This window comes from Orbicella faveolata, unplaced genomic scaffold, assembly GCF_042242905.1.
Source record: "Orbicella faveolata isolate gen_17 unplaced genomic scaffold, um_ofav_v1 contig_34, whole genome shotgun sequence".
Taxonomy (NCBI): Eukaryota; Metazoa; Cnidaria; class Anthozoa; order Scleractinia; family Merulinidae; genus Orbicella; species Orbicella faveolata.
In genome coordinates, this window is record NW_028301563.1 from 2,898,586 (window position 1) to 2,924,699 (window position 26,114).

At 38.2% G+C, this 26,114-nt stretch overlaps 2 protein-coding genes across 3 annotated transcripts; one reads left to right on the forward strand and one right to left on the reverse strand.

Moving 5' to 3' along the window:
- LOC110068133 (NFU1 iron-sulfur cluster scaffold homolog, mitochondrial-like) lies at nucleotides 1-26,114 on the reverse strand. 2 transcript variants are annotated; one of them, XM_089272064.1, is made up of 11 exons: nucleotides 25,898-26,114; nucleotides 24,970-25,111; nucleotides 24,110-24,176; nucleotides 22,111-22,225; nucleotides 20,992-21,055; nucleotides 20,460-20,499; nucleotides 15,844-15,879; nucleotides 14,291-14,389; nucleotides 11,209-12,803; nucleotides 8,964-9,044; nucleotides 1-1,133 (listed from the first exon to the last, which is right to left on the reverse strand). In XM_089272064.1, exons 1-9 carry the CDS (start codon nucleotides 26,082-26,084, stop codon nucleotides 12,687-12,689), a joined length of 867 nt encoding a protein of 288 aa, XP_089128190.1. In that variant the 5' UTR covers nucleotides 26,085-26,114; the 3' UTR covers nucleotides 1-1,133; nucleotides 8,964-9,044; nucleotides 11,209-12,686. The 2 variants fall into 2 exon arrangements, with proteins under 2 accessions (XP_089128190.1, XP_089128191.1); XM_089272065.1 differs by lacking the exon at nucleotides 8,964-9,044.
- On the forward strand, nucleotides 17,863-19,837 carry LOC110068134 (intestine-specific homeobox-like). Its single transcript, XM_089271224.1, has 3 exons — nucleotides 17,863-17,902; nucleotides 18,272-18,423; nucleotides 19,042-19,837. The coding sequence occupies exons 1-3, from the start codon at nucleotides 17,863-17,865 to the stop codon at nucleotides 19,522-19,524; spliced, it is 675 nt and encodes a 224-aa protein (XP_089127350.1). The 3' UTR covers nucleotides 19,525-19,837.

The following is a 26,114-nucleotide window of genomic DNA, read 5'->3' on the forward strand; positions in this document are numbered from 1 at the left end:
TTACAAATCTTTTTTTATTTATTTATGGCTAGACTGGAATTTATACAACTGGTGTTTTCATGAGCAGGTATAACTACCATTATCACTATCAACTGGAATCTTATAGATCTTTCTACACACGGGCGAACCAAAACAATCTGACTTGTGACCTTGAATTAATTGGCTTGAATTATCTGCAATGCTCACGTATGATAAAAACCGTTGCTTTATCCAAACATTTTCGAAAATTATATTTTAGGGCATGTTTTTAGCCTGTGTTGCAAAACCACTATAATCTTGAGATTTATATTGTTACAAAGGCAAAATAACCAAAGTTAGAATTAGTTTGAGAAATTCTATTTTTGACAGATAAATGCCTTTTGGACATACTAATATAATACTTATCATTGCATTTAGAGTGGTGCACTTCTAACACAGGCCACCAAACTAATTTTTTTTCATCATTTTTTGACATGTTTTCAACAACTTTCCTATGGCTTCCATTCAAATCTGGCAAATCCAAATTATGAAAAGAAATGTGAGAAGTGGAGTTGTCGACTGATCAGCAGGATACATGATGCTTGATATTTTCACCATTCATGCATTTTGATTAGCTTATTTAAACCAAGGAAGGTGGACACAGTTAGTCAGGCACGACTGTGACTGGGTTCTTATTACAAAGATGAAAAGTTCTGTCACTCTTTTGTCCCTTAAATCTAGATCCAACAAACTAGTCACAGGCAACACGGTGATTTGTGGTTCATTTAGTAAAAAAAAAAAAAAAGTAATGACATATTTTCTTCAGCCTTTGAGCTTGGGCTAATTTGAATAAGCTGTTGTAAATGTAGAACAATCAAAACAATTTCAGACTCATCCTCTATTTACTTAATTATTACTTATTAATACATCTGTTAAAGAAATCCTCATAAAAATTTAAAAAATCTACGAAATAAATACAGATTTTATCACTGTCACTAAACTCATCCTCTATTAACTTTCTGTAGAGGTGTTCATCATCATTGTCTTGTTCTTCTTGCCGTTCCGCTTGTTCTTCTTGATCCTCTTGTCCTTCTTCTTCTTCTTTGTCTTCTTCTAACTCCTCCTCCTCCTCATCGATCATATCATCTAATGCCTCCAGGTATGGTTTGGCCAGGCTATTAAAAATATGGAGAGGGATTTACTTCATCAATAGACACAACAATATTGTGGAAAATTGAAACTTTCTGTGAAGGGGCCTGTTACGGCTATTTCGTGTTTTCTTTGTGTCCTTTTTTGTTCCGTATGTTAATGCATTTTTTCACATTCTGCATGCTTTTTTTCTCGCGTCGTATGTAAATTTCGTTGCGTATATATTTGTGTTATCCTTTCATGTTCACTTAGTGCTAGTTTATCGTCCGGTACACTTGTATCTTCTTGATTCCCTGAACCCCGTTGCCAGCATTTTGGTAAGCCGTTTAGTTTATCGTCTGTTTGTATTTTCCTCTTAGTTTTCTGCCGTCTTCAGTTAGTTATTTGTAGTAAATCGTTTCATGTTTATCTTTAGGAATTTACCTTCCTCCTACGGAAAGTGAAAGAAATTTGCTGGACTAATTGAAACTCGCTTTAAGTTGTGTCTGAAGTCGGCCCTTTGCCTCTTCAGGGCCCATTTCTTGACACTTCCTGGCTATTCAAGGGCTTGTCAACTTACAAGGACCGTTTTCAGGCTGCTGTTTTGGGCCCAAAGCACCAAACTACCTAATGAAACTGAAATCAGTTTTTAAAAAGAGCATTGGAATTATAATCTAAAGTACAACAGTAATATTATTATAATTCAAATTATAAATATTCATACTGTATTTTGAAAGTGGAAGTTTTTTCACGAGGAATGTGAACGCGTTAAAGAGATCTTTTCCCGACTGTGCTATCCTGACGACCTTGTGCAGTCAATCATTCGCAGATTTATTGAATCAAAAGTGTCCGAGGATTCACATACTCGAGTGGCTGATAAAAGAGAAGCCCCAGTCAGAATCATGTCGCCCTACAAGGACCAGAAATCTGCAAACGTAGTACGTAAACAGCTGGCTGACCTCAGTCGGAAGATCAACGCAGATATTAGCCCAGTTTACACAATTAGAAAGATCAAGGATGAAATTAAGGTCAGGGAAGACAAGCAGCCTCTTGTGAGTCAACAATGCGTGGTGTATTCATTTCAGTGTGGCCTGTGTGATGCAGGCTATGTCGGTTACACGTGCCGACACCTACACCAACGAATTGAAGAAAACAAAGGATCGGCAATCGGAAACCACCTCAGAGAGCAGCACGATATGGAGCCAGAAGACATCGCACAGAGTTTTCGAATCTTAAGAAAGTGTCAGAACAAATTTGGCTGCCTTATTTTTGAAATGTTTTTTTTTATCAAAGAACTGAAACCAATGCTAAACAAACAGTGCGATTCAATTCGCGCCAAATTATTTGTTTAGAGCAATTCTTTCTAAGATTATTTTATTTTTCCATTGTATATTTTTAACACTTTTTCACATATTTTATCACATTTTAGCGTTCGCCACATTTTTATCTATTATAAGTTGTTTTTAACAAATTTATGGCTATATGCTAATGTAGAAAATTTACTCACTTGAAAATGACCTAGTAGAGGTCGAAACGTCGTGACTTTTTAGCGCTAGTTTTTATTTCAAAATAGATTTCTAAGAAACTACTTATTACCATACTGTATTTCTATACCTAAATAAGAAAACCAGTTTTTGATTAATATGATGCAAATGGACTTCTCTACAAACTCACTTCCTTCAACTTAATGTCTGCTAATTTTTCACGCAAATAGCAAACCACCAGTTGTGATTGCAGTTACCCGTCTCACTCTACATAGCAATTTTCAATTTGGTTTCAAAATTAACTTGCATTTGGTTTTGCATCACTGTGCTCTGTTTTGCATCCTGTACTTTCTTTGTTGTGTTGTTTGTAATATTGTTAATACTCTGGTTCTGGTTTCAAGGCACTTCAATGAACTGTTCAGACATCACTTACTTCCAGTATGAGATGAAGTAATAAAGTACATGTACATGTCATTTTTGGTCTAGGACATTGATGGGGATTCCTAGACAGGCTCCCAGAGGAGCTCCCATTTGCTTTCAAAATTATATCATTAGCCTAGCAAAACTAGTGCCAGTCCCAAACCCCACATTAGAATTTAAAATCCTTAAAACTCATAGTCTTGTTGTTATTGGGATAAGATGTTCTAGGTTCCGAGCTATTGTTTGAAACACCTCACAAGATTAGAAGCCACAGATTTAGGAAAGCCATTCCCTAACAGAACGTTTTAATCATTGTTCTTTGTTTCTGAATGAGTGAGTCTATTTCACATATACGAGAAGCCTGGTGCAACAAGGCCTAACCCAAGTAATTTTGCTAAGTCAACGTACTTGACTAGAAAACAAGACATTCTGTCCAGTGTTTGTGTGATTCCTATAAATGTCAATGGATGTTCTTTTCAGAGAAATGTTCAGGAAATGGATCAAGCCATCTTCAAATTTGTTGACCGTAAAACATGTCAGATTTATTTGGTTTGTCCATCAACGGCATATCTTCAAAATAACGTCCATAAAACTACTCATTTATAAGACCACTGTCAAGCATTTTACGAACAATATCATTTTTGAGTTCTGTCATGATAAAACAACAACAACAACAACAACGGCCTAATGAAGAACCCAACAAAATGCCATCAATTTGGTTGTTGAGTGCTCTCTTAATTAATTTGGTGTTAATCAATTTATTGTCATTAACTCCAAAGAAACCAATCTGAACAACTGTCAGGGCTTGCAAACTCCAATTCCTCTTAGAGTGAAAACAAGGTGTTTTCCTTCCACATCTACATGGGAGAGTATCATAATTTATGTGGGTGGTGGTGGTGTATCGAGTTGTGTTTGACAAACCTTTTTCATTTTTTATGTTTCTACATATAGCAATATAAAGGAACTGTTTTTTAACTGTTTAATAGCAAACCACTTTATTTTTAAAAAGTGTCTGTTATTTTTAGTTAAAGTTAATTTGGCTAACAATTCCTTTCTATTTAAATGTATGTTGCTTGAAAACTGTGATCTGGTGGCCCTAGATGCAATTTGAGTTTTTCTGTAATTTTGAAAAGTCAAGCCCCACTGTTTGTTATTAATATTGTATCAAAAGGGTAACACCATTCTTATCATGGTTATTCTATTGATTCCATTTCATCATTACTTAAGGTGGCTCTGCAGTTATTCTGGGCACACTCACCCATGTCAAAGTTTGCAACATAAATTTTGGGGCTTTGAAGTGTTGGCTAAGAAATTTTGGGAAATATTTTGTCTTTCACTTGGTGATAATGTTACTTAGTATCATTTACTGGGGATAATATTTTAATTTATTCTTACTGGTGTTTGACTGGACCCTATCTTTTGGACAACAACACTACCAGTAAAAAAAAAATTTTGCTGGCATACTTTTACTCAATTTCTGGAACCAGCTTATTTTGACTTAATACAAACCATGCCCAAGTTTTGGGGAAATCATTTGAGTAGAAGTTCAGAAGTATTACCTTAAAGGTCAAAGACATGTAAACTCAACTCTAACATTCACTGAAAGTTTCTACAATTGACTCTCATTTCCGAAACAAGCCATGAACCCAAATTTTGTGAGAAGCTTGCCCCAAAGCTTGCTAAATAAAAGTCGCTAGTCGATTAGTGATCATGCGAACCATAAAAAGCATTAATCCCTAGTTCTTAACCCTTTAAGCCCCGATAGTGCCATATGGCACTCTTGCGTGACTGCATCTTATTCCCGAGAGTGCCATTTGGCACTCTGAGACCTGCCTTCATTCTGACCAATCAAAAGACCTGTTATATTGTTGCTAGGCTGCTCCATTGTTTTTCAACCAATAGAAAAGAGTTTTAGCTTTCATTTGACGTGTCAAACGTGACAAGCTTTCACTGAGCATCACGATGAAAATCGCAACTGAAGTTTGATGGCGGCCGCTAGCGAAAGCGAAGTTGAAGAGGACGTGTTCTTGGGATTTGACGAAGAAGAAAGAGAAACTGTTGCTGCTTGGAGACAAGAAAGATTTGAAGCTAGAAATCAGAGTGACTCGGAGTCAGATATTTCAGTCTCTTCTGTTTCTACCGAAGACCTTTCAGACTTTGAAGAGGAAGAAGCCGAAGAAGAAACGTGGAACGAAAACTCAAACCCTGTTGAGGTCTCCCCATTCACTGAGGCTACTGGCCCAACTTCTGGAGTTGCAGAAGATGGAACTGCAATCGATTTCTTCTATTTGATGTTTCCAGAAGAACTTATAGAGCAAATCGTCGCTGAAACGAACCGCCATGCACGGGAATGTATCGCTACGAAGCCCGACCGTGAATGGTATGAGACAACGCTTGATGAAATGAAAGCCTTTATCGGTCTTCACGTGCTGTTTGGCATCAAAAGGTTGCCTGCAACTCGCCTTTACTGGAGTGAGGATCCACTCATTGGCGTCCCTTTCGTTAAAAAAGTGATGTCGAGAAATCGCTTTGACAAATTGTCCAAGTATTTTCATTTAAATAATAATGCAAATCAAGCTCCTCGTGAAGATCCTGGACATGACAAATTGTTCAAAGTTCGCCCTGTTCTTGATCGCGTCGTTCAATGTTGTAAAATGGAACTGAGACCGCAAAAAGATTTATCCGTCGACGAAGCGATGGTAAAGTTTAAGGGACGGCTTGGAATGAGACAATATATGCCGATGAAGCCTGTTAAGTGTGGAATTAAAGCGTGGGTTTGCGCCGAAGCATCTAGTGGCTTTGTCTGCGACTTCCAAGTTTACACGGGAAAAAGACAAGATGGCGCCGCCGAACAAAACTTGGGTTATCGTGTTGTTCACGATTTAACTCGGAGCTTTACTGGGAAAAATCATCATGTCTTCTATGACAATTTTTTCTCAACTGTTAAGCTTGCCGAAGATCTGTTGGAGGATCAAATTTATTCATGTGCAACGGCAAGAGCGAACAGGAAAGACTTTCCTAAGGATCTCGCGGCAAACAATCCTCGCATCAAGCGATTGAAGCAAGGAGAGGCGCTGTTTAGGCGAAAGAACAATGTCGTTGCAACAACCTGGAAGGACAAAAAGGTTGTTCACTTTATCAGTACTGAAAGTAATCCAGTAGGAAACGAGACTGTAAACCGTAAGCAGCGCGATGGAACTGTTATTCAAGTGCCGACTGTTCCCGTTGTGAAGAGTTACAACAAGAGCATGGGAGGCGTAGACCTTCACGATCAGTTGCGTGGGTATTACGCTATCGGAACTAAATCAAGGAAATGGTGGCGCTATCTTTTTTGGTTTTGCGTCGATCTAAGTATTGTCAATGCGTTTATCTTGGAGAAAAAGGCCGTAAATCATCGTTCAAGAACACAACTAACATTTAGAGTCGAACTTGCGAAGGACCTTATCGGGGATTTCACGAGCCGTGGAAGAACAGCAAGTTCTGGGCAGACGGAGGCTGGACATTGGCCGATTGCTTTTGATAAAGGACGATGCAAACGATGCCTCAAACGAAAGAGGACAACGTTTTGCAGAATGGGTTGCCAGCACTGCAACAAGCGGATTTGCTTGGAATGCTTCCCGAATCACATCGGTGACCTAAGCTAAGCGCCACAAGCGCACGAAATTCAAATTTCACCTATTGAACATTTGCTTCGTTTACTTCGCAATAACCAGAACTTGAGGCATTACTTGAAATCTATTTTATTGTACATAGACATATTTATTGATGCTTTCGCATTTAGTAGGATTTAGCTAGTATTTGAGCGTTTTTTTTGCCATTTTTTTGCAAGGTAACATTGTATTTCAGTGTAAACAATGACATTTTTCAGACTTGTGCAATGTTTCTCTTGCTTCAGTTCACTTCATGATTAACCGTTTGCTGTAGGTTAAGTCTAGAATTAAAAATAAATTGTTGCTGAACATTTTTTGTCTTAAGTGTTTTGTCTTTTGCCTTGTAGTTTTTAAGATATAAGACAAAATTCTAAGCATGCTAAAAATCAGTCATTTAAGTCCTGCAATGCCGGTTGGGTTCCGGGAATAGGGGCTTGTGTTTCATCAGTTTCCTGTGGGGCTTAAAGGGTTAAAATACTATAAAATGCTTGATAACCTCATTGAATTTTCAAAGATGCATTTTGCAACAGTATTTGGAAATAACTTTTGTGTCAAAGTCTTTCCACACAAATTGTATGGTATGGCAATATTTTGGCTATAAGTTTTACTGTTGTGACTCAAAAAGAAATGGGGCACTGTTGTCAGGATTGTAAGCTACTCCCCGACTGATCTCTGGTGAGGAAGAGAAGCAGTTTTGTTAATCTATGATTACAAATACAAAATAGGTACTACAGGTACGGGCTGAGCCATCTTTTTGCCATTCCTTAATATATAGTTAAAAAGACAATTATTAATAATAACAATAATAATAAATAAAAATAGCAATAAAAACAACAATGATGACAACAAAAATAATAACAATAATATTAATGATAATGATGTGCTTCTGGGCATGAATTATGTTTTCATTCATGACAGTTGGTTCATCGTATTTGACCAGTAAAAGTGCTTCACTGGGTCTATTTGTTAGAAAAGTGGAGTCTCATCAAAATGTGTGGGCACAGTTCGTGGATGTTTAAAATCTTGTGAGGGGTGTGCTCTATGACTGATTAATAACCCAATGAATCACTGTTGCAACACCAAAACAAGAAGGCAAGTTTATAAAAAAGTTGAGCATTTCTGCAAGTTGAAATTTTCTCGTGAGTGCTACTAGGCAACAAAAGTCTACTAGGTACGGCAACTAAAAAGACACACGGGGAACCAACAAAAACAGAACTAGTTGCCCAAAGGGCAAATTAGCAAGAAAGTTAGTGTCGAACACAGCATTAATAGCTGTCAAGCTCATTCTAAGAGCTTTGTGGCATCCAAAAGTTTTCTTTACTCTGCCTCCTCAACTCCTCAACCTCTCTTAATTCATTTATGTTTGTTGTGCCCTAAACCATTGCAGGAAAGAAAGTGAGTGCTTTGCAGGCTGTAAGTATACATGTAGAATACAGTAGCGGCAATTGTACATGTATGGTTTACCAGTTTTGTCATTTAAGTTAAGGTTGTCATTTGCTAACACAGAAAGCTCAACTTCCTACAAGCTGTCTTGTTCACAGCTTTTGGGGTTTTAAATAAGAGTCACAACAAAGAATAGAAAAAATATGTGCACTGTGACAAATGCTTGAGTAACTACATATGATATGCAAATATCTTCTGTGTAACATGCAGCAAAAATTGCTTGTATCACTGCCATACATCTATACCTTAACCTATAATATACCACAGAACCTCCCAAAGTACCAGTAAGTTGAGACTTTTATTTTATATCAATTTTAAAAACAAAATTATTTTGTTCTAGTGGGGACAATGGGTTGTTGACTAGTTTAATGGATACACAAGGATAATAAGCTGTGCATTAAAGTGGTACTGTATAATCACTTCTTCCTTAAGATTTTGAAACTCCATCTACTAAATACTCCCTGTGCTAAATTTTAAGCCTTCATAGCAGGGATGAAAAGGAATTAAACACTAGAAACTGGCTAATTTATCCAGGTGTGAAGAAGATGTGTTTTGAAAAATAGTTGGCCTTCTCTAACACATAATAGTTGGCTTTCTCTAATACATAATAGTTGGCTTCCTCTAACACATTTGGTTTGCAATGTTCTTCTTAGTATTGCTGGAGTACTTAGTGTACAAGAAAAAACTCATAAGCTAACCAGATATTGAAGCATAATATGAGGACATAAGCCCTAAAATTCTTGAGAAAGTGCTGCCATTACAGTTAAGACCCAATTACGTACAGGTAACAAAAAAATGAATTATTTTGGCAAGACACAACTCTAAAAAAGTTATCAATGCATGGCAACTGATACATATCATGGTAAGGACTGATGCTCACCATCCCTAGTTCCTTCTCTACTATGACTTTCTTCAGTTTGTGCATGTTTTCCCTCATCCAACCCATGATGATCATCCATTACTGCAAAAACAGAAATTCAAAGCATTATTGTTAAACACAAGATCACACAAATGCAATTATATTTTAAGTTACACTGACTGTTTTAAAATAACATACATGTACAGCCTTGTAGATTAAAAGCTGTTCCTCAGTAAAGGGAAATTTAAAAGAAAACAAAATTTAATCAGAAACAACTGCAAGAGTATGACCATCTTATCAAGACCTAGGTTTTTAAAGTCTATTTCAACTGACAATGAAACCAAAACAGAACAGACTGAATCTCTAGTGGCAAAGTTTAGCTGGTGAGAACTACATCATATTTACCAAGAGATAAAAGACATCCTTGAGAAAAAAGATACAAGTAGATAAACAAACCGTTTTCTCCTTCTTTAATTGTTTTTACATTAAAAGAACAAAAAAAAACCCAAGTATCCAAAAACATGAATAAATTCTCCAGAAGATAACAAGAATGGCAATGTTCCTCACACAAGAGCTGGCACAAAGAGATAATGGCAATACCACCTAATGAAGACATGACAAGGTATTGGCATGTATCCCTATTTAAACTATAGAGTGTTTCTGTCGAGGAACTATCGGTTGATAGTTGCCCCATGGAAATTTGATGTTCTTAAAACAAATATGCTAGTTTTAAGAACATCAAATTTCCAAGGGACAACTATCAACCGATAGTTCCGAGACATAAACACTCTATTGTCTTTATCGTTCACCACTAAATTTTCTTCTGTACGCCAGTTCAAAATTCATATTGAATTATTTTCAACTTTTTTAGATGAAAGCCATGGAAGGTCGTTGAAGCCAAATGTAAAATTTGAAAAAGAAAACAGACAAAAACCCACTTAATATATTTCCATTGTTTACTTTCTGTAAGCCCGCTTCTTTACAGAAACATTTACATGGATGAGTACTATCCATCTGGGTATTTTCCTCAGACAGGCACTATGGGCTGATAGTGTCTCTCCACGGATGAACACTATTGCGTCACGTGATCAATTTAAACCAATAAGAATTGGAGAAAATTCAGTGGTGAACTATAATATGTACTAATTGGACCAGCCGCATAGAAAAGGAAACCTAGGCAAGCACTTCTTGAAGCAGCCTCACATGATGACTATTCACACTGTGTGTCTACAAAACACTGCTTCGTAACAAACAGCTTAAAGGTAGCAAGTCAACAACAGAGGAAAAGAAGAACAGAAGGACAAACAACCCTGACCTTAACTGGTGATTCCTTAGCACTATATTGCGAACGCTTCAAGCGCAGAATTTTACACTTATTCAATAGCATCAAAAACAAAATCATTACTCATGGATTGTATGTTATTTGGATTATTTTCGATTCTTTTGCATAAGTTGTTTATTATGTTGTTCCTTATGCTCAAAAATTCATGTATGCCTATCAAAGTTCATCAAAAAACTGTACCTTCCAGCCACCGCAAAATGTAATGCGGAGTGATAAAATAAATCAATAGTACTATTTAAAAGACCTGGCAAAATAGGGTAAGACTGGTACATCATATCTCTTTTGCAAGCATGGTGACCTATTTTAATTTATTTTTAGAGACTGTGCTTTGTAGGAAACATTCAGGGAAATGTATTGTGTCCAGGAGATTACTTTTAAGCTTACTTTAACATCGGTAGAAATCATTCCCAATACTGGTAGAAGCAAAGAAATACCAGACAAAATAAAGGCTCGAAAGTTCAAACTGTCACAAGAATGGTAAACTCGATTTCTTGACATCCTGAACTAAACTCAAATTTCTTGAACTGTAACCAATTTCAATCCTTGCAATCCTGCACATTATTTCGAAACTACTGTTTTTGCTTTGCTCTACAGCATTTTTATCCAACTAAGCCGTATATTTGGTGGCATTTGGCGATACCAGGTGGTAATAAGCTGAGTGAAAATTTGCTCTGTCTGCACGACAGCATTTCTTTATGCCCGTGACGGAGGCAGATCTTAATTGCAAAATTCAAAACACAACAGTGTGGACTATACAAACTAGTGCCAGCTTAGTTCGTGCCGCTTGAAAGCAACACGATCAACAAAACTTAGATTGCTGATGAACATGTCGAAATGGCTTCGTAGACTTGAGCCATATAAATTGCTCACTCCATTTCTACAAACAACATAATACAATACACTACACTTCACAAAGCTTCTTACCAACAATATTAGGCTTCAAAGGCAGCTGTAAATGTGTTTCGGAACATGCAGAAAGATCCGGCAAAACACCCTCACGATAAAAGTCACAATCGATAGGTTTCGAGCTTTCAACTGGCAAACACCGTCCCGTCCCCTAGTAAAATAATCTCAGAGGACACGATCACAACGCATTTTCATTGGAAGAAACAACAACACATACAATTGGTCAAAAGGTGTTAGACATGTCTGCCACGCAGGACGAAAGTGCAACGCTACACACTTCTTGCCCCCACGAGGGAATGGAACTAGGAAGTATCTGCATTAGCAAAATAGCCTATTGAATGACTGTGTTTATTCAGTTACTTTGTTTGTGTCCTCTAGGCCTCACAATCAAGCTGAATTTAATAGATCGAAAGTGGCCTGATCGGGCCACGCGAATTAAAAAATTGGCGTCAGTTTTTTCGTGCGTCTGTCCTGTTATTGATAATGAATTTCGTCATAACATTGTCAAAGAAGCTGTGGATCCACACTGGGAGTTGAAGAGTTGCGTCCTTGGGGGAAGGGTTAATAGGTGGAACGTAAAATCTGTTGTAGGAAACACTATATTCCTTAACAGGTTCTCTACAAGTTATCGTTCATAAATGTTAGAATCTTTTTTTGCAATTATTTCCTGACTGTAACCGTCGATAATTTCACACTCATCTATAGACAAATTCGTAAGATCGTTTCAATATTTTTTCTTTACGAGTGTTCAGGTGTTCAGGGTGGAGTGGGGTTAATTAGAGAGGGAAGCTAATTACAAGATTTACAGTAACATACTGCACAGGAAACATTGCATGTAATAAAGTAATCATGTTAACTTTATTTTATGAAAACTTTGCTGCAGCACGGTTTCACAAGAGCCAGTCATGCTCGAAAGCAACCTGCAATTAGTAAACGCCACTGGAAGTGTAACGCTGGTATGATAAGTCAGCATAAATGGTTCAAGCTATCAAGTGCAAAATTGGGTTAAACCGGCACCCTACCTTAAAAGAACTAGCTAGTCACGCAATGCTAAGTTGAGAGGGGAGTTGCGTGACGATCTTTATATTGGTTTCGAAGGATAGGGTGACGCTTCGAAGAATGCGTCAAGAGATGATCCTGAATCTTTCGACATAAACTTAAGTCATAGTTGGTTATAATGGTACATAACGATTCTTAATCATTTCAGCCCTGATGTCAGCAAAAAAATTTCTCGTTGTTGGCTCCTACACAGTGGCAGAACATGTCTTATATTTATATCCAATAAATAAAAATGTACTTTAATTTATCTTTAACGATCAAGTCCAAAATTGAGACAAATTCAGGGTTCGCGACTTTAAGTATGATCAGCTACGTTGTTCTTCCAACCTACATGCTGACTATGTAACATCATTCTTCAGGAGAAATTCGACGCTGGTCGTAATGTAACCTGAAGATCTGAACACGTCTTCTCCTTGAGACAAACTTGTTATGACTTGCTAAACACTTTTTGCCGGAGCGCTCGAGTCCGACCCCACTGGTTCATCTCTTTCGCCGAGTTTAGCTTCCAGTTTATCAAATTCCGTTTTACTTATTTCATCTACCTCATCTTCTACCTGTATGAAGGAGAAAAAGAAGGGAAACATTGTAATACTCCTTTTGGACAATCAAAATATAACAAATAACAGTTTGTGGACTGAAAGGAATAAGACGACAGTGTATATAATACTTTTCTGCAAAACTCCTCGAGCGACTATCTCTACCAACGCGGTCAACGGAATCCCCGTAGGAGAGTCTTCATTTTTTTCCCCCATCAACCGAGGGAAGCGGGGTGGGGCGTGGGGGACGCAACTTCCATCAAATTCCGTGACCGCCCAAAATAGCCTATTTTACAGTCGAGTCCCTGGTGAACAAGCCTTTGTAGGAAAGTGAGCCTCTTGTTGGCTTTGATGGGATACAAACCTTAGTAGTGTTCATCAAATGTTAACTATAATGTTATCATGCTAACTGTTTTTAACTATCTGTCATCACAAGGTCAGCTCTAACTCCTTGCTTTCAAACAGAGACTCGGTTGAGTCGTTGATAGCCCATGGGGTTTACAGTCAAACTAGACGAAGCTAGCTGAACTCTCTTTCTTCAAAATCCCTCGCCTCCTAGGCAGGCGCAACCTCGTTCCCAGGATCTCTCTTCTTCCCACCCCGTGGAGCAAAAGACCCTGATAACGAGGTTGACGCAGACGCCCTTTTGATCTCGTCACGCAATCTTTCCTCTCTCACGTTTGTTGGGGGAGGAGTACGTGACGAGTCATAAGAACGTCTGCGTTGGAGGCTGTACCACTGACACTTCTCCCGATTCTATCAACGAAAACGTTTGAAGTCTACGTTCTAAGATTCTTTCGTGCTCTTAAAACTTCCTTCGTGCATCATAACTGGATAAAGCAATTGTTATTTACGAGCGGTACATCTGTTTGGGACGTCACATAACAGTTCTTCCCAAGAATTGCGTGACGACCCAGTAAGGGCTACAGAGCCTCGAGACTTGGGCTCCGTCCACACTAGGCCGGAGGAATTTGAAAACGGAGGTTTCACTCTGAAAACGCATCAAATGTTTTCCGTCCACACTAGGCCGGAGAAATTTGAGAACGGAGGTTTCACTCTGAAAACGCATCAAATGTTTTCCGTCCACACTAGGCCGGAGGAATTCGAAAACGGAGGTTTCACTCTGAAAACGCATCAAATGTTTTCCGTCCACACTACGCCGGAAAAATCCAGTGAAGACGCAACTGTCACCGGTCTTTTTGGATTTGTGTTTGAGGAAGACTTGGGCAGGTTAATCACATGACTATTGTGATGTCATCGTTTTCGAAAAGTTCCGTTTTCAAATTTTTTTCCGTTTACACTAAAAAGCAAGGCCGGGGTTTTCAAATTCCCCCGGTTTGAAGAGCGTTTCGAAAAGTTCCGTTTTCGTGACGAATTAGTGTGGACGATAGGCCTAACTGGAGAAATAAAGCTGCGTTGTGAAATTTCTTTGGCGAAGAAGTGTGGATGGGGCCTTAAACACTGTTTTAAGTACAAACATGCGCAATGAATAGATCAACGTTTACCTCTTCAACAGCAACCACTTCAGGGATATAAAACTGCATCATGTTTTCAATGCCACTCTTTAGAGTTACAATCGAACTTGGGCAACTAGAGCAAGCACCCTGCAAGGTAACAGGGCAAACATAGTAATATGTAATCTCAGTAATTTCAGGTTCCCCTCTCCCCATCCCCAAATCCCGGGGAAATCGAACGCATTTCTCTACTGTCAGTCGGTATCTTTCTGACTTGTTTTGGTCTCATTTAGACTTAACTAAACGCGAGTCCAAACAAGAGGGCCTTCTAGGCCCCTAGCTTGACAGCTAATGTGTAGACTAAATAGAAGTTATAATTTTACCTACAAAGACGAATTCGGATACAATTTGCGTTTGAGCAATTTTCATTTGAATGCCGTAAGTACCACAAAGGAGAGAAACAATCCTGTAGATGAACTGATGAAAAATTCTTGCAGTCGTGAAGTACGGAAAAACGCGCACGATATTCACGTTTGATTGGTTTTGGTTTAGCTTCTGATTGGTTGAAAAAGTGGCAAAGCTTGGCGCGTTTTTTTGAAAGCCAATCACTCGGCGTAGAAATACAAAACCAAAGCAAACACGAATGGCCCGTTCCCGAGTTACCTTGGGCCTCTGTTTCAAAACGGGTCTTCGTTCAAAACCTTTCATATGAAAATGAGTTTGCATGAAAATGAACCGGTTGTTGAAACTCATTTTCATTTGAATGGTTTCGTATGAAGCCTCGTTTTGACATAGAGGTAAAAGACAACTAGGAAATGGCCTATTACCTTCGTCACTAAGTAGTTAACACCAGCTACATAACGACGTAGCGACATACATAGCTTATGTCGCAATGTGAACATCAACATAAACGGATTAAAGCCTGGTTCACACTAGCGACATAACGACATAAGGAAAAGATCAGTTTTATCTTTATGTCGTTATGTTCATGCTGTTATGTCGCTAATATGTTATTATGTCTACATGTTCACGCTACAAACATAACGTCCTTTTTACGTCGAGATAACGTCCTTTTTATGTCGTTCGTGACGATGTCGTTATGTCGTTATGTCGCTAGTGTGAACCAGGCTTAGGAAAAGATCGCTTTTTTCCCATTTGTCGTTATGTTCATGCTGTTACGTTGGTATTATGTCACTATGTCAGGATGTTCAAATTGCAAACATAACGACCCAACGTCCTTCTTATGTCGTTTTGTCGCTGGTGTGAACTTGGCCTAAAAATCCGCATGTGTATACAAATGTTTCCATTAACTTAACACCGATTTAAAGACGTCTTTAGTACAATCAAAAGTTGGCCCAAAGGCTTCCGTTTATTAGAGGTTAGGCTGTGTCTCAGACCCCCAGCTGCCTCATCATTACATTACGGGCACACTATTTTAGCCCGTAAAACCTTTTTCATATAGATAAACTGTTACCAGCTTTAGTACGCTACTGATAGGCAATACCATCAATCTTTATTTGTACTCGCTCTTGCTAAAGAGATAACTGTATTAATTTTGTCGTGGTAACAAAGAAGACAACAGAAATTAATGCGAGTTCACTGACCTGCAGTTTTAGCTTCACGACACCATCATGGAAGCCCTGCAAAACAATCAAACAAATAAACCTCTAGGTCTTGTGAGCTAAAATTCTTGAAAACTGGCAATACCTTCGTGAGTGTCCTATAGAACAAAAAACATTCGTACCTGTGTTATTTTAGGGAAACTACGACAAACTTCATATCAATAGAAAGGTTATGAACTGTAGTATTCGGGAAAAAAAAAAATATCCGCTAATTTGGCCGTGCCTTTCTTGAGAAGAAAGACGCCCGGAAACGGAAAACAAACGATTGTCATCATTCGGCCGAATTAATCGTGTATCAACAGATCAAACGCAAGTAAGTACTGCACAGTTTTAGTCAGCAAGCATCAATCTCTCAAAGTGTGTTAGGGTTTTTCTGTATTCTTGGTGTTTATAGACCCGTAAAGTTACAGAAACGAATAACTTGCCGACCCCCTTCGTTCGCGGCCGTCACAAGAGAAATAGCCATGATATAAAAATATCCCTGACACACTGGCCAAATTGCGTGAAAATCTGACAATCCTACATACCCTGCTCATTCATTCAAAATTAAAGAGATGGTATTCTCGCGAAAAACTAGTGCGAGTTTTATCGCCGATGAAGAGTTGTAAACATGTCACGCCTTTACTCGGATGTATGTCAACAGAATTTGCCGCCAACCAATGAAATTATGGCACCCCTAGCGTTCACAGCGAGCGAAATGATTTTCGCGGGGATTCCAAGGCAATATAGTAGTGTGACAATCACGTTCTCCTTGTTGAACTTCAGCGTGCGTTTATAGAGCAGTCTTCGCCGCTCTTGATAAATGGGAAAAACCAAGAGAAATAAGCGTGGAAAGAGTATGGGTACGAGTATGCACGATCCTTTGTCACTGTTGGCGAAAGGATTCTTCTTGCCCTCGAGAAATTCCGCTTTTGAGTTCTTCTTAGGTCCTGGCTTTGATTTTTCGCTGTCCATGGACTATTCTCTTTATTTTTAGCACGTCTCATGACCTCAGTATGGAGTGATAGAAAAGATGGAAGAGCGAACTGAATCGAGAACAGAAACAGCGAAATGGCCTGTAAAAAAAACACAAACAAACAAAAAACAATGCCAACGAGGGTCTTGTAGTAAGAGCTCTCGGATGAAGCCATTTCGCGCAAAAAGTCGACGCCGTATAAGGATTATGACACCTAACTGTTCTTTGACTTTTATTGAAAAACCTTTTTTTGTAAATAACTCGCGCGCTTTTTAAGATATTAGTTTGAATAGTTTCACTTTTTGAAAAATGTTAGATTTCATAGCAAACTCTTTTTGGGGGTTATAAAAAGAAAAAAAAAACGCGAAAAAAGTTTCCCTCTCAAGGTATTGTATAAGCTATAATGGAAAAAGTAGGCAGAGGTGTATTTGCATGTAAAAGCGAAACGATTTTTTTTCTCCCAGAGCCTAATCACTGATGTGGTTAAAATTAACGAGAGTGACGCTAAAACCAAGAAAAACCAGGAAAGGAGTGTCGGGAAAAGACTAGCGTGAAATAATTTGAGACATCAACAAAGTATTTACTTAGCACTGTGAGCGCGTAAATACATTTTCAACGCGAGTTATTTGATTTCTGACCACTTAAACTTGATTACAAAGAATTTGATCATAACTTAGAGAACAGACGATATAAACTTGGACGATTTTGTCAACTAAAAAAATTTAACACAAACACATTAGATGTGTGCAGAAAGTTTGCAAGTTGAACCCAAACAATAGAAAACAATAAGTTCAGTTTAGGTTCAAGTTAGTGCATAACAACGGTAAATCTCACAAGTGAGGAACAATAGGGGGCGAGAAATGTTTGCTAATTAAGTCAGTAACACGTTTATTGTGTGTTTAACTTTGTGTGTCCGCCCTTTTATTAAACAACGCGCGTCACATGCCTTAAAACAGAACGAGTCTCTCTGTTGTTCACTTATCGCTGTTTTGAGAACGCTGCTCGCTGCTTGCATCCACGGAACTCAAAATTTCATTGGTTTCATCATGACTTCAAGAAAGAACTCGAAAAGACCGGCGCCGGAAAGTGAATATAAGTAACTAATGGTTTTAAACACAAGGGATCGGCAAGTTTTAGGTTTTTCAGTAGGATAGAAATATCTGTTTAAAAGAAGAATTGATCAAAACGAACAGCATGCAGTGCTCTGAAGTTTTCCGCTCTCTAAGTCAATTTACGTCCGTCCATTTTCAACGATCGTTCGTCATGCTTTGCTTGAAGAATGGTTTAAATTTATTGAGAAGGCCGAAACGAATGCACGTCTCTCTCCCCAGTAAAAAAAAATTAGGTATCTCATTCAGACCGACACCACCTAATGTCAATATAAACAGCGTACTTGCTTCAAGCACATATCTAGCTCACGTCGTAAAAGCAACTTAAAACTTCTCTTTCTTTAAGATGACAGATCGAGACAAAGGCGTCGAAGGACAGCGTTTACAAACGAACAACTCGATCGCCTGGAGGAATCATTCGAAAACGAGAAGTTCCCGGGAATCCGGATCCGCGAGGACCTTGCACGCGAACTTAACATCGGAGAGGCCAGGATTCAGGTAAGACGATTGAATGATTGGCGCGCAAGCCGCTTTGAAGATAAGTTATCAAACGTAAGGGAATTTCTACTCACATCCGTGGCTGTTACTTTTTCTTTCGTAACTTGCCAGACCACGAATGAAAATCTTTAATGGGCTAACTTTTACTAAAGTTATCTATTGCGCGGTTTCTTTCAAATTTCAATTGTTGTTTTGTCACAACTTTTAAAAGATATTAAAAGTCAGTTGGAATCTTTGGCCCACCTCGAAAATGTTGCGAGGTTTGACGGAAATCATTTCTCAGTCTTCTGCGGACTGAATTCGAAGTACTACATCTCTTTACCGTGACACTTTGAATAATAATCGTGACAATTAGGAGTTACACGTTCGATTAAGTTAGATCGGGCTCGATTGAGTTCGTTAGTTCGATTAGGTTCGATCGCGTTCGATTTGAGGCTAGATAGCATAGTGATTGAAAAACAATGGTCGACAAAAACCAACGGTTAAGTCGCGAGGAGAATGGGAGGAGGCGACGTCGCTCGTGTGCTCTCTAACATTATTAAAAATTCCATAAGCTAGCTAATAAAAACAATTCACGAACTACAGTGAAGTAAAATGAACACTGTTCTGCTCTTACAGGTCTGGTTCCAAAACCGCCGCGCGAGACGGAGAAAGCATGAAATAAAGAATAAACCAGCCCCACCGATGCCTGGTTCCAAAATGAGGCCAGACAACCGTGACGTCATTCTGCCGGCCATGTCCCAGCCGTTGTCCGCTGTTTTCCCGCCAATTCATCAAACGCCTCTCAAGTCATGGAGTCCAGTCTACGCTCCGTTTGCAGGCAGCCCTTCTGTGTTCCCGCCCTGGGGTGTGCTTGGATCAGACGTTTTCAACGGAGATACCAATTTTCCGTTTGCTGCTTCACAAACAGTCAGCGCGATTGTCCACCCACGTGAATCAGCTTCAACAGGTACTCCGCTCAGCTCCAGTACTTCACCTGTTAACAACCGCGTGACCGAGCACCAAGCCCCCTATGACTCGGACAGTGGAGAGAGCCGCCACTCTGCCGACGATTATTTGGCCGCGGCAACCTTGGCTTGCGGTTTTAAGCGAGAAAATTAGGATAAGCAACGCACGCACGCGACAGTATCAATCATTTTAGGGTTAGTTGAACATCGAAAACCGGATACCGACAGACCGGAAACGTAGATGGATTTCTGTTTTCCTTAGGTGTATTTACAGAAATGATATAGCATAGTTGATAAGAATATTCTTAAATGCCATGAATTAGTAAACTTTAACTCTTCTAGTTTTGTTGCCGAAGTTTTTAGAACAGCGAATACAAAAGTCACGAGGTGGAAACTACATGTAGCTTATCACATTTGTAAATTACATGTCTTGCAGACTGTCAAAAAATAAATTCTTTGACAAAATATACTAATTGACTTCACTCATCGGCCTAAGTCTGCATACGAGCCAAGTGGCCCACCAGGCCGGAGCTTATCTCTGGTTTCTGTAGCATGAAGCGACTAGGAGTATTTCTACTCCCCCCTGGATGGGATTGTAGTCCATCGCAGGTTTACCCCCGGCATTAAATCCGTCACTACCATTTATACACCTGGGTAGAGAGAGAGACTGTGAAAGTAAAGTGTCTTGCCCAACAACACAACACAATGTCCCCAGTCAGCGCTCGAACCCGGACAGCTCAATCTGGAATTGAGTGCACTAACCGTGAGGTCACCGTGCCTCTACACTCATCTGCCTATTCTTTTTACAATTCTGGGTCGTAATAAAACAGGGGCTATATTGTCTAGAGCTGAGTTTTATATATCTGAGATATCTTCCTAAGGAGCTCTAGACTAAAGCCACGCTTCAAAAATTGCAAGTTCTTTCTAGTCAAGGTCAATTTGACCAAATCCATGGATAGTGGTTCCTGCACTTGAACCATCAATGATCATTACTCAACGAAAGTTAAACTTCTGCAATTCTAAGAGCCTGGCGTCATTTCTGTAGACCATGTGCCCAATTTGAACATAAAACACAAAATTTCTACAAACCTTGAAAAGAATATCCCCTCCGTCTTCTTGGACAGTAGGTCTGTTGAACAGCAACATTTCAACTCATCAATACTTAATTAAACAGTTGTTTGAAAAAAGAAAAAAGAAAGAAGGAAAGAAAGAAAGAAAAACGAAAGACAATTTGATGAATCTCACAGTTTGTATGTTCTATCTCCTCGGCAATTTGATAATAATTATTTTTCAAATACATCGTCCAGTTATCAACGCACAAACTCTCCACTCTCCAGGCAGAATGTCGCAGTTTTCTTCAAATGTTTGAAAAGCTGTGACAAGCATCATCATCACTCATCATCATCATTTTATTTCTGCTAATAGTTGCGCATGTTCATCTCAATGGCAGACACTCCGTTTGTCAAACCGATATAGAATGGTACAGTTGTTAGCAAGACAAGAGTGGAACTTCACTTCAGTTTCTATCATGCAATAAATTATTTAGGCTCATTACCAGCTGCTGTTATCAAGGTTATAAATTCTTATAAAAATTAGTAAGAGATTATTAGTGAAAAACTACCTGATTCTTGTTTCCAACAATTCTTTGATCATTGCAACAGTCTCATCGTCATCATCAGCAATGGCTAAAAAATAATGAAAAACACAACATCACAATAATTTTTCAGCTAGAATATCAGATTATAAGAACACCTAATTTTTTGGTTTAATATCAAAATTTAGAACATTTCATCAATAGGCAAATATTAGTTGCTGGTCAGAAACCTACATGTACAGTTCACAGTCTTCTTGTCAACTGTTAATTATTAAATTTGTAAGTATTAATGTCCAAGACCTGTGTAACTATCTACTGTGGTTATTGTCTGCATCATTATTATTATTATTTGAGTCAAATGGCGGCTCATCAGGCTGTCTCTAATACTACATTATTATTTAACATCTTTACAAATAGTTGATATATATCGCACTTGGTAGTACTAAGTGAAATAATACTCTTGTAAATTGCCACTGGCATTGTGAAAGTAATGTGTGTCATTCAAGAACAATCATCACAGTGACCCAAGCCAAGAATAGAAACAGGACTGCTGTATCCAGTGAGCAGTGAACTAGCCATATAATTATAATTAAATCTAACAATTAGATTATTAGCCCGAGATGTCTACATTTGTATTTATCAATTAGATTGTGAGCTCAAGATTTCTATTGCGTGATACTGTAGTTGACAAGGGCGCAGTCCGAGTCAAGTATCATGCATAGAAATATTGAGCTCGCAATCTAAATGTTTATAGTACAAATCTAGCAGTCATTTAAACTTAAGCTACATGTACATGTAAATCCTCTTCAAAGACTCTTTGAAAACAAAAAGTGGCCCCCAGCGCACGCTGCTATGCTAAGTACTCAATATCTACAACAGAATAGATAGTGAGTAGCAGAGCCAATCAGAGAATGGCATTCATGATAGAATGCTTGTAGATTTACTAACACATGATAGCCCTCATCAACAATCACACACAGAACTGAGAAATCTAGAGCTACATGTAATAATCTCATTGTTTTAGTATGAATCTACTGGTCATTCTAAACTTTATCTAAATGCTCTTTACAGTTATTCCACCAACTTATAAGAGAACGGCATTCATGATGGAATGCTAGTAAATCATTTATACTACAGTAGTGTCACCTGTGTCACTTGCTGGTTGGTCTTCAGTGAGAATAGGAACATTGCTGGCAAAAAAATCCATTATAGAGGCAAATATGTCAGGTTTTAACAATGGCCAGTCAACTTCATCATCAGTCTAGAAACACAGAACATCATACAAACAAATATCATTAGCTCCATGTTATGTAAATTTGTCAGTCACACACACACAAAAAAAATTAGTGTGGCAAAAAGGATACCAAAAATAAAATAAAACAACAACAACAACAAAATTAATCATTGATTATTTCATCATTCATCATGTTGTTTAAAGTTTCAGCATTTTTGCTTGAGTCAAATTTAATTGCGGTGATCAATGCTGCTCATTAGTATATTGTTCTTTCTCCCACAGTTGAAGGTTTGATACTAAATAAATGAGCTTCCTTATCCCAATAAAACAATATTCCATCTGAAGATGAACATTATCTACTGGTCATAGTTATGATTTGATTTGATTCACTGGAAGGTGCAGTGGCCTCAATTGATTAGTGTGCTCGACTCTAGATTGAGCGGTCTGGGTTCGAGCCCAGGCTGGAGACATTGTGTTGTGTTCAAGATTCTGATTGTGCAAGACACTTTTAAATTACCCTCACTGTGCCTCTCTCCACCCACATGTATTGATGGGTATCGGCAAAATTTAATCAGGGCTCGACACTAACGATAACCAACTAGGCACAGACTAGAAGAAATTTAGTTTTGGCTAACAGGTTTCTGATTCTCACTAGCCACTTTGGCTAGTAAACAAAATGAAATTGGCCGAACTAGTTTGTGTCTTCCTCAAGGGAGACAAACACTAACACTTTTCTCGGAAACAAGGTCAGAAATTCATTGTGGACATATCTTGTTTGCTTTTCGCTGTGCAGTACTTGAAAAAGTATAAAAACTGAACATGATATTATGTTGAAAGTAATACTTGACAAACAAGACAGTATTTTCTGAAAGCACATATCGATGTTCTTTTCTTGTTACAAAATTAGTAGCACAAAACATGTCTTGAGCATCCTGATAAAATCATGCACAAAATCGTGCGGAATTGTAAAGGGATTACATTTCATTTTGCGTAACAACATAGAGGTGATTTGTCGTTGTCTCCATATACTGACAAAACTTACCACTGCAGAAATAATTAGACGAGAAAAACTTATTTCCTTCGACATTTATTAGCAGTCAAATTTCGCTAATGCTGCTTTTGAAACAGTTTGAATTCTACAGTTCCTGTCTGTGAGGAGACTGAAGAAGACTTGACAATGATGTCTCAGGGTCTCAATATTCTTACAAGAAAGTCTCAAAGAAAAACAGAGTCATGAAAGTCTTTTCAGGAAAATCACTAGATTTTTCTTTGTGATCTGTTGGCTTGAGAGATTTGATGTGAGGAAAACAGGAGGCCATTGAACAAAATTAAAACCAGTGCAATTTGGTGTTTTACATTACCAGTCAAGCGTGACACAAGGTGTTCTGACTATATCTCAACTGGTCAATACGTTTCAGATGCAAAATTGCATTGTTTTTTTGTTTTGTTTTTTTCTTAAAATTCCATAATGGATATAAGAGGGTTATTCACAGGCAGTAAAAGAGAAAAAGCCAAAAAACGAGAGTTCTGAAAAGAAACAACCTGCTCAGGAAGAAGGTGTAAGTCTCAAATGTCCACTGTCGTTGCACCCAGCCAATGTCAACACTTGGCTAGTATAATGTTTTTTTGGCTAGTAACATCTAAGTTGTCACTAGGGGCTAACAAGTTGAAAAGTTAGTGTTGAGCCCTGTTAATGTTGGGGGATAACCCTGCGATAGACTGGCGTCCCATCCAGGAGCGAGTAGAAATACCCCTTGTCACTTCATGCTACTGAAACTGGAGATAAGCACCAGCCTGATGGGCTACTTAGCTCAAATGCATCACCTTTACCTACCATGATAGTTATTATTTAAATGCCATTTTGGTTACATGTAGTGTCTCCTATTACAGAGAACAGTTTGTTCCTCTTACCTTTGTGACTGTGATAAAGTCTGGTCCAAACATTACTCCTGTTACACCTTGAATTCGGAATAGACTTCTGCAAAACACAAATAAAGTTATAAACTAGGAAAAAAAAGTGTTCTTGCAGTGAGTGAGAAAAAAATGTTGATTAATTCAATATGAGAAAATAAAATTCATAATTTCTTCAAGCTACCATCATGATGTAATTTTCTTATTATTATATCTACAAAACTGATTGTTTGCACAAACGAAAGCGAAAAATCAGGAAATGACATCATCAATGTCCTTACTACTTAGGAAATAGAAAATATGCTGCTCTGGTCCTTCATGTAGTTCCATATGACTTGTATGAGTGCTGTATTTAATTCTGATGTAAAGTATCTATGAAATAATTCATTATTTGAATTATTTCAAATATGAATTATTTCATATTTGAAATAATTCATATTTGAAATTTCCATTCTTTGTATTTAATTCTATCAAAACTGTACAATAAATATAATTATCATTTGATGCATTTTTTTGTCCTTTTCACTGGCTGAGAGCCCACCACGTGACCTACAAATAACTGCCTACAAATAATGTTCTGCTCATGTGTAATACCATCTAAATATTATGTTTTGCTGCAAATAATATTCTGTTCATGTGCAATTGTGACCATGCTCTTGGGTAAAAAATGGCCGATCGCTCTTCCGAGCTGTCTGAGAGTTTTCTAAAATGAGCTCAGTTATCGCAAAATATCGTGATTTGTTGGTGTCTTGCAGATCAATTATTTGCCGAACCCAAATAATTGATCTGCGAGACACTGACAAATCACGGTCTTTTGCTCAACCTTGTCCAATAATTGTTAAATACTACACAGCTGTTACCTTGCTAGTGGAGAGCAAAATGCAGCCTGTGAGTTAGGAAAGTTGACTGTACCAGAATCCAAGACTTGTACTCCCGGAACAAACTTTAAACTGTTTGGATTTGGTGTTTCCTGCACTTGGATGAACATTGTCCTCACAAGGGCTGTGACAGCAATTAATGTACACAATAAATGTCATGAAGGAGTACAACACATGTAACAGTTGGGAATATTTTGAATGGATGTTTAATAACTTGACGTGAGGTACACGTGGGGAAAAAGAGAAAAAAGAAAATGGTTTAAAGAAAAGATTTCGCCCTGAACCTAAAAATTCCACACTTGATTCTCCCGACTGGCTTGATAGCTCAGTTGGTAGTGCACTGCACCAGTCCTCACAGAGATCATGGGTTCAATTCAAATCCCATACTAGCCTGGATTTTTCACAGTTGTTTAATTTGTGAATATAACTGTGACAATCATTCATGTCTTTATATCTTCAGGGTCTTCATTAAAAAAAAAGAAAGAGAAAAAATCTTGATATACATGTACGCTATTAAATGAGCTTATGTATCCGGTTGTTTTCTAAAGTGGGTGTAGAGTCTATAATGTCCATTGAATATCCTTTACTACACTATATATTACGGATACATGTATATATGCCTTCGGGTTAAGCCCCTTTCCCAAAACTGATTAAAATGATTGCATCACAGAAATGATTCTGGACATTCTTAGACATAAAATTTACACGTAAATTTACTTCCTTATCGAGTGATGCAACGTACTCTAATTTTACGTCTGTACCAAAACAACTTTACGGCTGATATCACGATCACGAAGAATCGTTCTCAAGCCAACAATTTGAAATTACAACAGGAATCTAAAGGATCTGTTGACGAACAAAATAGCGGGTCTCCGATGTAACATTAATGTGAAAACAGAGCTTAGCTCACCTCCAGCTGGAAAACAAGGATTCTGAAGTGAATACCGATTGTTTCGGGAGCAAGCAAGAGCTGTCATTACTCCACTGTTACTCCTAGATACTTGGCCATATTTAACACTCTGAAAACCTCTCCTGATGAGGACGAGGTTTCGTGCATTTCTGGAAAGAAACTGGAAGTAGCGCACTTTCGTCGCCATGTTTGTTTTGCCCGCTTCTGCGCATGAGCA

Coding starts and splice junctions, on each gene's coding strand:
- LOC110068134 (XM_089271224.1), top strand. CDS start 17,863: ATGACTTCAAGAAAGAACTCGAAAAGACCGGCGCCGGAAA. Junction 17,903..18,271: donor GAAAAGACCGGCGCCGGAAA/GTGAATATAAGT, acceptor TCTTTCTTTAAG/ATGACAGATCGAGACAAAGG. Junction 18,424..19,041: donor TCGGAGAGGCCAGGATTCAG/GTAAGACGATTG, acceptor CTGCTCTTACAG/GTCTGGTTCCAAAACCGCCG.
- LOC110068133 (XM_089272065.1), bottom strand. CDS start 26,084: ATGGCGACGAAAGTGCGCTACTTCCAGTTTCTTTCCAGAAATGCACGA. Junction 22,226..24,109: donor ACTTTATCACAGTCACAAAG/GTAAGAGGAACA, acceptor CTGTGTTTCTAG/ACTGATGATGAAGTTGACTG. Junction 20,500..20,991: donor TTGTTGGAAACAAGAATCAG/GTAGTTTTTCAC, acceptor GCTGTTCAACAG/ACCTACTGTCCAAGAAGACG.